At 44.8% G+C, this 14,082-nt stretch overlaps 1 protein-coding gene across 1 annotated transcript in view; it reads right to left on the bottom strand.

Annotated features, from left to right (window-relative positions):
* The window catches only part of syndig1l (synapse differentiation inducing 1-like), a gene marked incomplete at both ends in the record, with an annotated part of 57,922 nt that extends 44,875 nt beyond the window's left edge, over positions 1-13,047 (bottom strand). Inside the window, one exon of the mRNA XM_080790386.1 lies at positions 12,529-13,047. Coding sequence (XP_080646512.1) covers positions 12,529-13,047 — 519 coding nt within the window. The remainder of the gene's footprint in view (positions 1-12,528) is intronic.
* Between the last annotated feature and the right edge of the window lie 1,035 nt (positions 13,048-14,082).

The following is a 14,082-nucleotide window of genomic DNA, read 5'->3' as shown; positions in this document are numbered from 1 at the left end:
CGGGAATGTCATTATGGGCAAAACGGCTTCGATAATCTACCGTACCAGTTCACAACACAACACACTCTTGCAAATTGGCTATTTTAGCAATTTTTCGTACAATGACGCATAGGGCTTGAGCGATTAAGAGGAATGTAAAGTTAAGGTCTAAATGTTTTAATTGTAAGTCCGCACGGCGCACACACAAGAGTTTTCAGAACATTTCCAACAATGACAGATGTACAAGCTCGCGACGTATTGCGATGTGTTGTGAGCTTGCAGATACAGGTTATTTTTTCTATTCGTACTAGTGAAGTAAAGAGTTGTGAACCATGTGCTCTTGGTTAGAGGAATGCAATAGATTTTGTCTATACGGAGCTGTGATCTGGCTCGTTCGGCTGCTGTTCGAAGCTGCCAGGGTCGCTCGGAAGCCCTCCGCCGCCTGCTGTAGCATTGATAAGACGGCGGCTGATGGGGAAAGATGAGATTGTCTGGACTGTTCATCGAGCTAGAAGCACAGAGGCCCCCCTAGGAAGCGGGAGGCAGGTGCAGGACAGCAACACGCCCGCTGCTGAAAATGGAAAGTGACAGATGCAGTCAGTGGGAACGGTCCCACTCTTCTCTTCCGATAGGTCACGCATAGAGGAATTGGAAACGCCACGGGCGTGCTGCGTGCAGGAACGTTGCGGCACACAACGTTTCGGCACACAACGTGCCTGCGGTATACATCAGGATATGTATGCGAGGGAGAACTGACACCGTCTTCAGACTATAAGACTCAAAGTATTCTCCCACGGGCAGCGACTGACGCGTCTAGTAATTCATCTTCAATGAGAGGCGAGCGGGCAGGTAGGGAGGTGACAGGCGTGGCGACCAGTGGGGCGTGGTCCCGTGAAACTGTCACGTTTGTGCTCGGCCATCTGCTGCCAGAGTTTAATGTGGTGAACTTGCAGTGTGTGTGCGTGCGTGCATGCGTGCGTGCGTGGAGCTAATCTTGCAAAATGCTGGACCCGCAAGCGCCAAACTTTGTATGCATGCATGCTGCCAGTAGGCCGTATAATAAGTACTACCATTGTGTTTCACACATGTATTATACATTTCTATAAATATTTCACTTTCATATCCATCATACTGTAGATATCACCCTATTCACATGAAGAGAGCACTGTGACCCCATGGACCAGGCATTGTTTCGCTTCTTGTGTGAAAATAAAATAACGGATAATCGGATATAGATCACTCAAAAAAACACATTTTTCCATCGACCCCTTGGAGACTTGAATTCATGGATATGTTTTTGTTTTGTTGTCACATTCCTAAGCCAATAATTTGATGACCAGCATCCTATGGAACCACTGCTGGTCATCAAATTATTGGCTTCCTTGGGGTAAGTAATCAATAGGAAAGAAAAACTGATTTTTGGGGGGTGAACTATCCCTTTAACAGCTAATGATTGAATGAATCCAGTATGTATGCATATAGACCCAGACAGAGAATGTATTCTATATACAGTAGCTCCATGGGGAAGCTCAAGGAGAATAGATAATGGGGAAAGTTTCAGTTTACTAACTAGAAAGTTGACCTAAAAAAGTTGGAAGCTGGCAGATTGTTACAGTATACCGAATGTATACTGTTACTATATCCTTCAGGAAATGGAATCTGTAAGGAATTAATTAATTATTCATGTGATAATTGGTAGTAGTGTCGAGGCTAAAACCCACTGGCTGCGAATGGCGTCAGAACAGCCGCCCCTATTATTGTGTATGTACCTACCAGTACTACCCAAGGCCCCAGTGAGGCTCTCCAACATTGAGGCACTCGGCCCTGGTGGTAAGAGGAGGGACTGCAGGCAAACCCCGTGCAGCTGGGCTTTAACATTGAGCTCTCGGTTGCACTTCCGCATTTGACCACCAAATGCGGAAGTAGACGGTTCTTCCGGGTGCTTCAAAACGCCACTGAGCAACTTCCACTAACATGAATAGTGGGGGGGTGGCTATCGCGCCGGTTCAGTCTCTATCCTTCTTTATACTCTATGGTACTACCCAGTGGTGTAAAGTAATACATGTAAATGTACTCAGTAGGTATTTTTCCTTTACTGGAGTATTTCCAATTGTCAGTAAATACTTTGTAGATGTCTGTCTGAATTGACTGACCAATTTATTTCTCCCGTTGCCACGTCTTTTCAGGGCAAGCTCTTATTTTGAAGACCAAACGCTCACATGCCGTGAACCCTGGAATTAAAAACGTCTATGTAAAGTGAGCAGCCATCTTATTTTAATTCACCACCAGAAACATACACTTTGTAACCACGACGCTTTAGTTATGAGCCGTTAATAAAGCTTGTGTGAGTACCTTTTCCCACCCCGGCACTTCACGGCCGCAATGGAAACAAGCTGTCTGCTTTTTTTTGCGTTATCCTTTTGATTATGATGGGTAAGATGTTATGTTATGTGTGACTGTTTTATGTCATGCTCAATAAAGATATCAACCAATCAGTCTCTCAGCGTTGCTGCGCTGGCGGTGTGAAATGGCCTTTGGGATTTGAGTAGAGCTACCAGAGAGGGCTATATGACTTCAGCTCTCACATGGACATAAATCTGTCTGATTGTGTGTTTTCCTCTACATACAAAGATTATTGCATTGAAGACGTGGTGCATTATTGTTATTATTACAGTCACTCCCCTACAGTCAGCTACTTTCTACGGCGGCTATTTTTTGGAACATTACCTACGTGTAATTAGGACCACGTGTCTGGTATTCTGTTCAGACATTTTACATGAGGCAATACGATCCAAAATGTGTCTTTGGCTTAGCCAACTGACTCAGAGCCAACCATGTGTCCCACCCACAGATCATGTTCTAATCTCTTGCACACAATTCCCAGTATTGTGTATGCAACAGAGAGCGTGTCATACAACGTTGCATTTGCAAGGCTCCTTGTGCCCGAAAACAACAACACACAGGGAGAGAAGATAATAATGGCCATCTCCATCATCCCTGTAATCATGTTTATATTATAAGAGAGCTCCTGCCTTGCCATCCTAGGATTCCACAGTGCATTACAGTTCTATGTGCTTTAAGGCATAGTGTAGGCAGATGAGGTTTGGTTGAACACCAGACTATTATTGTATGCATTTATAATATTTCATCTCATCAGGCATTAGCATACTTTTTTGCCCCACCCACCCATGCACAGTACTTTAGGTTGCAACATGCTGTGAAGTGTTTTCTGTCACTGGTTCACTTTATTCTTGCAACGATAAGTGGACCTTTCCATGAGCAATTCACCCCATTTCTGTGTTGACTTGTCCCCGGAAATCCAGGACAGTATACCATAGCAACAGGTATACACAAACAAGAGAGTCCTCGTTCCCCTTTTAGACCCTCACAGTTTGCTTACCAAGCTGGCAGAGGTGTGGACTGTGGAGGATGCAACACATTTCCATTCTCCACAGAGGTATAATAAGCAACTCGGGAAAAGCCAAATCTAATGTCACATTCTTTTTTTTCTCTCCTCGCAGATTAGATGCTGCCTCACTATTGATTTTGGGCTGACTGTGGAGGACACAAATAGCCTAAATGGTATTGCGAAAGTCTGCTCTAGATAATCGGAGCACCGGAACCCAGGAGATAATCAGAGCCCAAGAGACTGGCCCAGAAAGGAATTTAGTGTCCAGTCAATTCACTGCAATGTGACCACCACCTGACCATGTTGTGTCCATTGACTTAACTGTACTGTCCTCAGACCAGTGTTATAATATTCTGTGATGATGTAATGTTAGGAAGTATGATCCCTCCCTCAAAAAATACAAATCCTTTATCTTTATCCTTTTTTATGATGATTTGATTTTTTTTCCGGTGAACTCATTGGACGTGTGTTTGACTGTACGCTGTACTCATTACGTTTCTGTTTGACTGTACCCTGTACTGATTACATTTCTGTTTGACTGTACCCTGTACTCATTACATTTCTGACAATTCTCCGCTATCAAGCTATGAAACACTGACATTAGTCATTTTAAATGACAGCTGCATTCATTGGACATCAAAAAAAGGCCTTTTGTTGACAGCAGCACATCTTGTTCTCTCACTCACTCCCTCTATGCTTGTTCTCTCATTTCCTCCCACATGCCCAGTTCCTCTGAAGACATCTCACTTTCCTGCTGTTCCGACCGTCACGGTCCAATGGGGGTGTTTGTTTGTCTCTTACTTCGGTCCGCGGCCAGAGGGCGACCTCGCCTCGCTGTGTCACAGCCAAAGGTGAGAGAGAAAGCATCATCTTTCTCCTGCTGCATATCTCTATTTATTCATGTCTCATATTCTCAAGAATAATTATGACGAATGTTAACCAAGCCAACTAGAAATATATTGCAGCAAATGTTTAGATTAATGCAGCATCATAAGCAGTGGATCGCTAAACCCTTGCAAGCTATTACAGGACAACTTCACCCATGTTGAAGTTGTCCTATATCTTCATACCCAGATTGTTATTTATTTATTTTTTAAATCAATCTATGTTTTATAGGAGGGCTGTGGACACTTCAGAAACCCGCCTACAGGGCAGTGACATCATCATTAGGCAGGTGATTTCAATATTAATACATGTTTAAATTAACATAAAAATAATGGCATTATTGCATGCTTTCCAGGAATAGAAATCCTGCCATTTCTATTAGCTTAAATTCTCAATCGATGATATTCTGAACTGTCCACCTGCCCGCCTCTGAGACACAGGTGGGGTAACGATAAAATTGTACCATTATTATTATGAGCATATGTGAGGAACAATTTATTATGAAGGTTGAAAATTGAGTTCTAGGGTAAAATCGGAGTGTTGTGCATCGCATTTCAGTGCTCTTGGCATCTATTTATTTTCATGAGCACTGCTCATCAATGTGACTTTTTGTGTAGTACTGCACCTACCATCAGCTCCCAGTGCTTAGCGTTAGCGCACAACTTAGTTACCTATGCCATGAGTTGGCGGCACCCCGGATCGAACCCATGACCTTGTAGTCTAAAGAGGAGTGCTGTACCGACTGAGCTATCGCGACACATACGAGTGTGTCACTCAGTGCACTTATGTAACTTAGTGGTTACTGAGGCCAGTAATCAGAAGGCCATCGGTTTGCCCCCCCGGCCCACCCAGTAATAATGTGTCAAAGTGTCCCTGAGCAAAGACACTTAGCCACTAACTGCTCAGCCCCGGGGCCAGTCTTCATGTCCATCTGAGCAGCCATCACTTGGCTGAAGCTGAAACTTGATTTCCCCCTGTGGGGATTAATAAGGTCTACAAATCAAATCAAAATGGAACGTGTAGCACTCTGTGCACGATAACCAGCGTGCTCTGTCGCTCTCCAAAAGCTTACTGTGGACACGGCCACTAGCATTGCTTTGTTCGGTCTCCTTGAACCAAGATCATTGTCCTACTCTCGCTATCACAAACGTTTTCAGTGCCAGTTGCTTCTTTTTTTTCCCGTCACAATGAAAGAAGGTTGTCTTGTCCTTCATTTGAGCAATAGAGACAGACGCTGCAGTCTCGCGGGTCCTTTCTGCCGCTTCAAAGGACTCAGCAGTTGAACTTTGATGTCTGGCCACAATAGGCTGGATTAAAACATGTCCAATCCCACCATGCCTTCATACCTAACCTTCGCTGAGCGAACCGCCACTCTCCGTCCTAGCCTGTTAAGGACGAACACACTGTAGCCGATCCACAAGACCTATAATGCATTGTGGGGCTTGTAGATCGGCCTAATTTTGATTCTGCTGTACGTTGAAGCGTAATCTATTAAAACAGACCGTTACAGATTACTATGGAATCAATGAACAATGAACACAAAAGAAAATAATACCTAGATGGGGTTTCCTTGTCAAAGAGCTAGGTCTTACAGTCAAGTTGTATACAAAAATAGATTAATCTTTCTGTTCATTCAGTACTGTATCTCTATTATATCCAATGACATATTGTTCACAATTTCCTCTCCAAACTATAGCCAGTGTAACCTTATAATTAATTATAAGGTGTGTGTTTAAGAATATTTCATCGCACACATTGCAGGACTCTTGCTAATGATATCCCACATGCCCAGAGCTGTGCGAGAAGCTGGCCAGTTGAATCTGAGATGTATGGTATAACAACTCTCAACTCTACATATTTCCCAACACTTCCTTAACATCGGAAGCCAAATTTAATTGCCTTGCAGGATAGACTTCCAACCTCCCATCCCCCTCCTAGTCGCTCTCACAGAAACTGCAGCCGCAGCTACAGTATGCAGAAAAGCTCTGAGATTTGCTTAAAAACACACATTTTAATACACACGGTACACACCGGAAATCATGATAATGGCTGCCTAAGCAGCAATCTTCACGGAGACAGACTGAATGCAGCCCTAATGAATATTGATATTTCCCTCGCATTGAACTCCCAAAGTGACTGTATACTCAGGCAAACAATACTTCAGAGAAATGAGCAAATCACTTCTGTTTGTTGAATTGACTTTCAACCACCTATTAAATCAGCAACATTTTAGCGCCACGTGGACAATTTGTACAATTTGAAGCGCTGCGGGGCATGTGTGCATCTCCAAGGATGTGTGAGATCTTTGCATGTGTGCAGTCCTCACTGTTAATTTAGTTTTTACCACATAGCTATGGCCTTGCTGCCTCCTCAAGAGAAAACCTACAGGATGTATAAATGTCTCAATACAACCACAGCTGTGTACGTTATATTGCATCAACATATTGTTGCTGCTGGGCAGAAACCTTGTATCTCCATATTTCACGCTTAAAGGGACACTTTAACCTTTGTGCAAAAAAAGAAAGAAAAACATATTAATGACGTTTAGAAGATTTAGAACACTTTCCTGGGGTTGTAACATGTGGTTTTAGATATTTTAGATTTTAGCAGTGAGCCCAGTGTCTATGATGTTATGGACACTGGGCTCACTTACTTCCTGGACTACATGTTAGCGACGTTAAGCAACGACGGCTGTCGGCTCCGGCAACCGGAAATGAATCAGTGCTCGATACATAAACCTGCTCTCTGTCGCAGCCCTTTCTACTACGGCAGAACCTACACTTACATGTAGTCAGGGCCGGCCCTCCCATCAGGCAAGTCAGGCAATAGCCTGGGGCATCAGGAGGGGACGGGGGCAGCAGAGCCCAGTCACAGATACTTTCGCTTTCAAGCGCTGCGCGCAGCAAAACAGCTGAGCTGACGCTGTTGCTGTGGCTGTTCTGCTCTGCTGCCTGCCCCCCCACCCCTGCTACTAAATCCAGCCAGCCAGGGGTGGGGGGTGTGGCCGGTGGAATGCCCCCTCCCCCGCCCCCAGCCTAACCTACAGGCAAACGGCATGGTGCACTGATGGGGAAAACAAACAAATAAAGTACTGTGTTGTCCACTCGTCGTGGTGTTTTTTTTGTTGGTGTTGTGATGTCCAAGAGGCCAAACCAACCCTCTGGTCATCAGGGAAGAAAGAAAAAAATGGTATGAATGTATGAATGAAGGTATGAATGTGATTACTAAACAGTGAATCATGAATAAACTGTCTAGTTATTTGAGCTAAACAAGTAGCAACAAGCTAGCTGCTACTGCATGTTGTGTTGTCATTGTCACTTGTCAGACTTGCAGCTAGTAGCTATCTTATTTAGTTGAGAATGAGTAAATATATGGGCATATAATGTCAAATAAATTAATTTGATAATTTCCCAAGAGCCCAACTTTATTTGTCCCCCTGAGGGCAAATGGTTTTGTTTACTTTTAGCCAGTAAGCAAAGCCAGCCCATTGTTTCAATTTCAATCTCAACAAATTGTACACTCAAAGTTAGTAACTTTTAATTTAAATTAGTCCTGTAAGGGTTCATTTGGTGGTTGGTTTAATTATTATATATATTTTTTACAGTGATTAAAATGATATGCTATGATACCGATATTATTTTTTTAGAATTGAGAGAGGATCACAATAGAGAACCATTTTGTGGAACACTCTCCTATTTAATACTACCACCAATTTATAATCTGTTCAGTACATATTACATTTGTATTATTTAAAAAAAAGACCTGTTTTTAATGGATAACAATATAGAAGCTTTAGTCTGTGTCTAATGTTGACTTGTCCATTCCATCAGGAAATATCTAGCCTGGGGCAGTATTTTAGTCAGGGCCGGCCCTGCATGTAGTGTCTACAACGCCATGTCATAACCATGTTTATTGAAATTATAGCTGTCATACATTTACACCGATTGCTCCATCACCTCTCTTATGCTGTGTAATGTGTTGGTATGCTCTGAATGAAGAAATAACACTAATACCATATGTCATGAAAACAATCGTTGCTTAAAGTCCCTAATGTCTCAGTAAGACAGCCCTCCCCCTATACACAAGGAGGAGCAGTAGACCAAAGCATTATGGGAATTGTTGTCCAGGAAGGCAGTGATCCCAGTGTTCATGACATCATAGACACTGGGCTCACTGCTAAAATCTAAAATATCTAAAACCACATATTACACACATAAAGACCCCCAGGAAAGTGTTCTAGATCTTCTAAACGTCATTATCATATTATTTCTTTGCAAAAGGTGAAGTGTCCCTTTAAGTCATCTTCTCAGGTCATGCTCTGTTCTTGCCCCCACACTGGAGAAACCTTCCATTGCACATTACACACGTCCAACTCTGCCATTGAAAGCTTTAAATCCACCCTAAAAAACCCATTACCTTCATATATTTGATTCAAACTGACACCGCCGTAGCAGAGTCACCAGACTGGAATCACCAGAACATTATTGTTTTTCATGCGCGGCTAGCGATTCAGGGCTGGAGCCAGGCTAGTTCACTCCCACTCCTAGACCAGATTTCATGGCTTGTTTGCCCAGGCTTTTTTCCCCCTTTTTTCTTTGGAAAACAAAAGGCCTGCGGTGCCCGAGGCTAGTCTGTGGCTGCAGGGCTGCAGTAATGAGTCCCCCTGTGGAGGTCATCCTTTCTGACGCTCTCAAACTAGCTGCAGGGGCTTTTTCCTCCCATTCCACGTCTGTGGAAAAACTAAGAGCTGCATGGTAAGCCAGCCACTTAATCTTTTGAACACTTCCAGCATGATTTGAAAAAATACTGGATATCTGCTTTACTTTATCTCGGATAGCAAACAGGTGCTGCTGTGAGGCTGTGGATTATTCAGGGAGTCTGTAGTAAAAAAAAATGTTTTCCTCACGTCTGTGTATATAGTCTCAGACCCACTGTGCCATTGAGCGACACAATGATGTGTTTTTTATTCCTAGTTAGTGGAGTTAAGGGCCATCCTCACCTGGAAGTGTTTCTATCAGTCACCGTCTTCGTTATAGTTGCGGCGTGGACTCTGCCGTTCACTTGAGTTAGAAAGATGAGTTTGAATGATTTTCAAAGTGACATATTTAGATATATCGTTATTTATCTTCAGGTACCACAAGCCGACACCATCCAATTTCAACCGATAAATCATGATATATTCCACACAGAGCTAAGACGCATTATGCTAGACACGAGAGGCTGCAGGTGCTGTATTTTGCATGCCGTAAACAAACAAACAAACAAACAAAGCACTGCAGCCACATTATAAACATGGTTTATGTCATGTTGAAGCCAAGCCACACACATTTGTTGATGAAACCGAGAAGGCAATTCAGCAACAGAATTCATAACGGCCTTGATACTTTGCGGTCAGCATGGTGACCTCAAGGTGGCTCATGATGGTAAAAATACATGAATCTGCTCGGTGTCTGGAGATTGCCAGGCTCCATATGGTTCAACCATACTGTAGGTGTGAATGGTCAAGACACACTCCTGTTATAGGACACAATATGGAAAATAAGTGCGAACCACTCAAACTCTAGCGTTACTGGTCGTGTCGTAAAATAATACACACAAATTATAGCCGATCTACAAGTAACCATTTCAACAGTATACTGTATTTATCACGGGCGCTCGGGTGGATTCCAGTGGACTCCGAGAGTGTCCAAATATGTCCTTTAACGCAGGCCATCGGTCACAAGCTGCAGCCACACTTCCTTCCTCGCATCCAGTCCCCTCCGTGCTTCACTGGCAATGTCACACGTGGCGAGTGATGCCGTCCCATAGGTAACGCAGACACGGCTGATTGGCTGAGTGATGCGGTCCCATAGGTCGCGCAAACACGGCTGATTGGCTCTGATCTACCGCTGGTTTCCCACCAGAGTTCAGGATTCAGGTCAAGGGCAGTCGATTATGTGGGATTTGTAGTCTGGAGGGACTGTCTGTCACTCCCATTATGAAGTCTGATGCCTCAGCATGGCCATTGGCCATAGAAAAACATGCATGACTGTCTCTCTTTCTGTCAGACTCTCTCAGTCTATTGCTTTTCCTCTCTCTCTCTCTCTCTCTCTCTCTCTCTCTCTCTCTCTCTCTGTATTTGTCTCTCTGTCTGTCTCCTTCCCTGTGTGTGTGTGTGTGTGTGTGTGTGTGTGTGTGTGTGTGTGTGTGTGTGTGTGTGTGTGTGTGTGTGCGTGTGCGTTAGGGCATTAACATTAAATTCGATTATTCAATTTTTCGACTAGCAAAACGGTAGTCGACACTGTAAATAAAAAATCGAGTAATCGCTAATATTATTTTTAATATTAATATTTTTTATATATATATATATCTTTTTGCTTTTCTACAGCAGACATGCAGCTGTGAGCTCTGTTGTTTTGTTGCTAGTTCTCCAACTTAAGTACTAATCCATCCCTGGCTGATATACAAGCCTACTGTACGCGGGTTCTGCCGTCACCAGTGCTTCATTTCAGCCGGAGCTTGGTTCAAAGAACGTACAGCTACGTTCTTTGCGCAGGGCGGGCGCAACTATAGGTTCTTGGAAACGTGCCTGTTGACGGCTGACTGTAGAAGGTATTATTCCCACAACGCAGAAACGCCCCCCTTTCAAAGTATTTTTGCTTCATTGTAATCGGTTCAGGTTCGGACGGGAGAGTTTATTTTTAAGACAACAACACACGGAATATATCAGTCATCATGAAGCGACTTTATCCGTTCAGGATATGAAAAAAGAAAAGGCTTCAGACTGAACTATACGGGCAGCAGCAATCAGGTGAATAAAGTGTCAACTTGCAGCCTTGCAGTGTCCTGTGCTGTGAATGCCGGTTGTTGTTACTTGTTCCAAACGGAGCTATCGGGTGGTCAAAGTGTGTGTGTTTATGTGGGGGGCGGGGGGGTGAAATCACTTATATGTGAGAGTGCAGGTGTTGCGACTCACAGTGAATGGTGTTGACGCACCTGGTTGTTGTTGTTGTGTGTGGTATACAGGCTGAGCCACGCGAGTCACCATGTCATGGTGACTCGCTGTAGTCTCACTCTATGTGACTGTACAGTCTGTGGCTAGCCTGTGCAGTCTGATTTGTGAAAAAGTGTTTGGTATACCTACTGTCTGGCTGTCACTCTGGGGTGGAATTACCACCAAATAAAAAAGAAAGCTGAGTTGAGCTCTGGCATCCATTGAGTTAGAAATTAAGCACTGGCACTGGTGGGTGGCGGCACTGGCAGCATTCAAGACACATTTTCTTTGGAAAAAGCATGCCTCATAGGCTCATACGCTCAATGGGTACAACTACAGTGTGTAAATACTTTTACTATTGGTGAGTTTATTACTGTAGTTTGTTAGATTGGAGACGTGCCGTCCGGTACAGTAAAGTATAGCAGGAGTCCCTCCTCACTCTGCCCAATATTATCCACAGTTTGGTGACAGTCACACTACAGTAGCTCTTGCCGTGATTTCATGTTTCTTTTTCTTATTCATCTTTCTGTATGCTTATCCAACAAAAGTGCAGGCAAAACAAACAGCTACAGTATGCCGCGCGATCATCATAGTTATAATAGTCGCGATGGAGTGAAGTTGATCATCTGATTCATAGCCTGCTAGCTAGCAAGCCTAGTATGTAATCATAACCTCCTAGCTTGTAGCTCCTTCTAAAGCTATGGACCAGAGCTAATCACAACCATTATAAAGAACAAATGAACTGTGGTTGTATAACTACTTGTTGGACATTTAGGGTTGTATGAATTGAATGAAAAACATTGCATCGTTCATTTCAACCAACGCTGTCCTCCCCTCCCCGCTCCAGTCTCCAACTAAACATTGTGAACAACGTAACATGCTATCCTGCGCCGTAGAAAGGACTTGCGCATCAAACATCGCAGATCTACAAGCTCACAACACGTCCATCCGTGAGTCATTGTGGACTTGCAACTTTGACTTGACTTGTAACAGCTGATGTGAATTTCAGTGTGAGACACAGTGTTTTAATACTTGATTGGATGGAAAAAATATCATATTTTACCGCCGAATAATCGACTATAAACCGATTAAGGTGGTAATCGAGTCGCCTATAGAAGATCACGTTTGGTTAATGCCCTAGCGTGCGTGCATGTGTGCACGCACGTGCATGTGTGCACGCACGTGCATGTGTGCACGCACGTGCATGTGTGCACGCACGTGCATGTGTGCACGCACGTGCATGTGTGCACGCACGTGCACGCGTCTCTCTCCCTCTCCTTACCTCGTACTCCACGTACTCCTCCTCCTCCACCTCGTAGGAGACGGTCTGGATCTTCACGTGGTCCAGGTCGTCCAGCAGCAGCTTGTCGGCGGGGGCCTCCTCCTCCTTCCCCTCCTTCTCGCCGCCGCCCTTCTTCCCCTCCGTGAAGGTGGTCTCGCAGCACTCGCCGCCGCTTTTGTATTCCTTGGCGCCGCTGCCGCCGCCGTCCTTGCTGTCCTCCTTGTACAGGATGAAGTTGGGCTTGTAGAAGGCCTCCACCGCCAGGTGCAGCGAGGTGGCGTCCAGCACCTGCTGCGACTTCGTCGTCTTGCCGTTGGCGTTGGCGTTGACCCCGCCCCCTCCTCCTCCTCCTCCTCCCCCGCCGCCGCCCCCCCCTCCACCCACGCCGCCCCCGACGAAGTAGTTGATGATGTTCTGCTGGTACTGCTGCTTGCCGGGGAAGTCGCCGCCGTAGCCGTTGACGGAGTGCTTGCTGTTCTTGTCCAGCAGGGGGTTCTGCAGCTCGCTGAGGTTCTCCATGGTGGCGTGGCGTGGGGGGTGGGGGTGGGGGGGGGGGGGAGGGGTGGTGGTGTTGGGACGGTGGGGGTTGATGGAGGGAAGGGAGCGAGGCGGTGACACAGAATGAAGCGCCCCGATGTAAAGGCTAGCTCGCTGGGGCGTTAACGGTGACTGTCACACCCGACACCTGCAGAGAGAGAGAGAGAGAGAGAGCAGAGGAGGTTGATTGATTTGAGATGCTTCAGGAGTTGACATTTTGCCAAACAATTAACTCATCTCAGATCACGAGTTGAGTAGCGACAACTGTTCCGCGTGAAGTGATTCACATTTGTGCCCGTGAACCTATCGTCTCTGTCGGATAGAAACCTCACGTGCCCAAAACTGTTACCTTCCAGAATTAAAATCCAAACATGGCAAAACATTTGCAGACTATACTAGCTCAAAATGCGTCACACATACGTTTTGAGCTAGGAGATCAGCACCTTTTGCTACTTTTGTGTGACACTAGTATGAAGACGTTGGGCATTCATTTATGAAGAAAGTTAAACTATGGAGATAAGAGGTTTCTGCCCGACAGCAATGAAATCGGCACGCGCGCACGCACGCACGCACACCAGTGTAGCAACACGACACATCAGATACTTGAAAAGCCCCATTGAACACTGAACTCTGCAGTTCAATCAGGAAAGACACCGAAAGTGATGGTAAAATTATAATATTCATAGAGGTGAAGGGGAGCTGCAAGCGTGGAGTAGCATCGACTGAAATGATTTGTGTGTCTTCATGGTGTCAGAAAAAAGACACCAAGATACCCTTCAGCCTATAGCATGGTCAAAACGCCAGTGTATAACATAGATTGTATTTGCACAAGAGACTGAGGGAAGGAGATCTGTTCGGCACTTTATATTCATACTTGTATTGTTCAAACCCTAGTCAAACACATTTACACCACAGGGTGCAACTTTGATTGATTCATGTTGATTCAAAGTCAATACTAGTATACTTGACCTTTCACTCTGTACTTGGTCTGCTCTTTTTTTCCCTCTACACCAAAGC

Source organism: Protomyctophum bolini (assembly GCF_963924005.1).
Source record: "Protomyctophum bolini genome assembly, chromosome: 19".
In the NCBI taxonomy this organism is placed as follows: domain Eukaryota; kingdom Metazoa; phylum Chordata; class Actinopteri; order Myctophiformes; family Myctophidae; genus Protomyctophum; species Protomyctophum bolini.
Note: the sequence above shows the minus strand (reverse complement) of the source record. Positions and strands in the feature narration are given on the sequence as shown.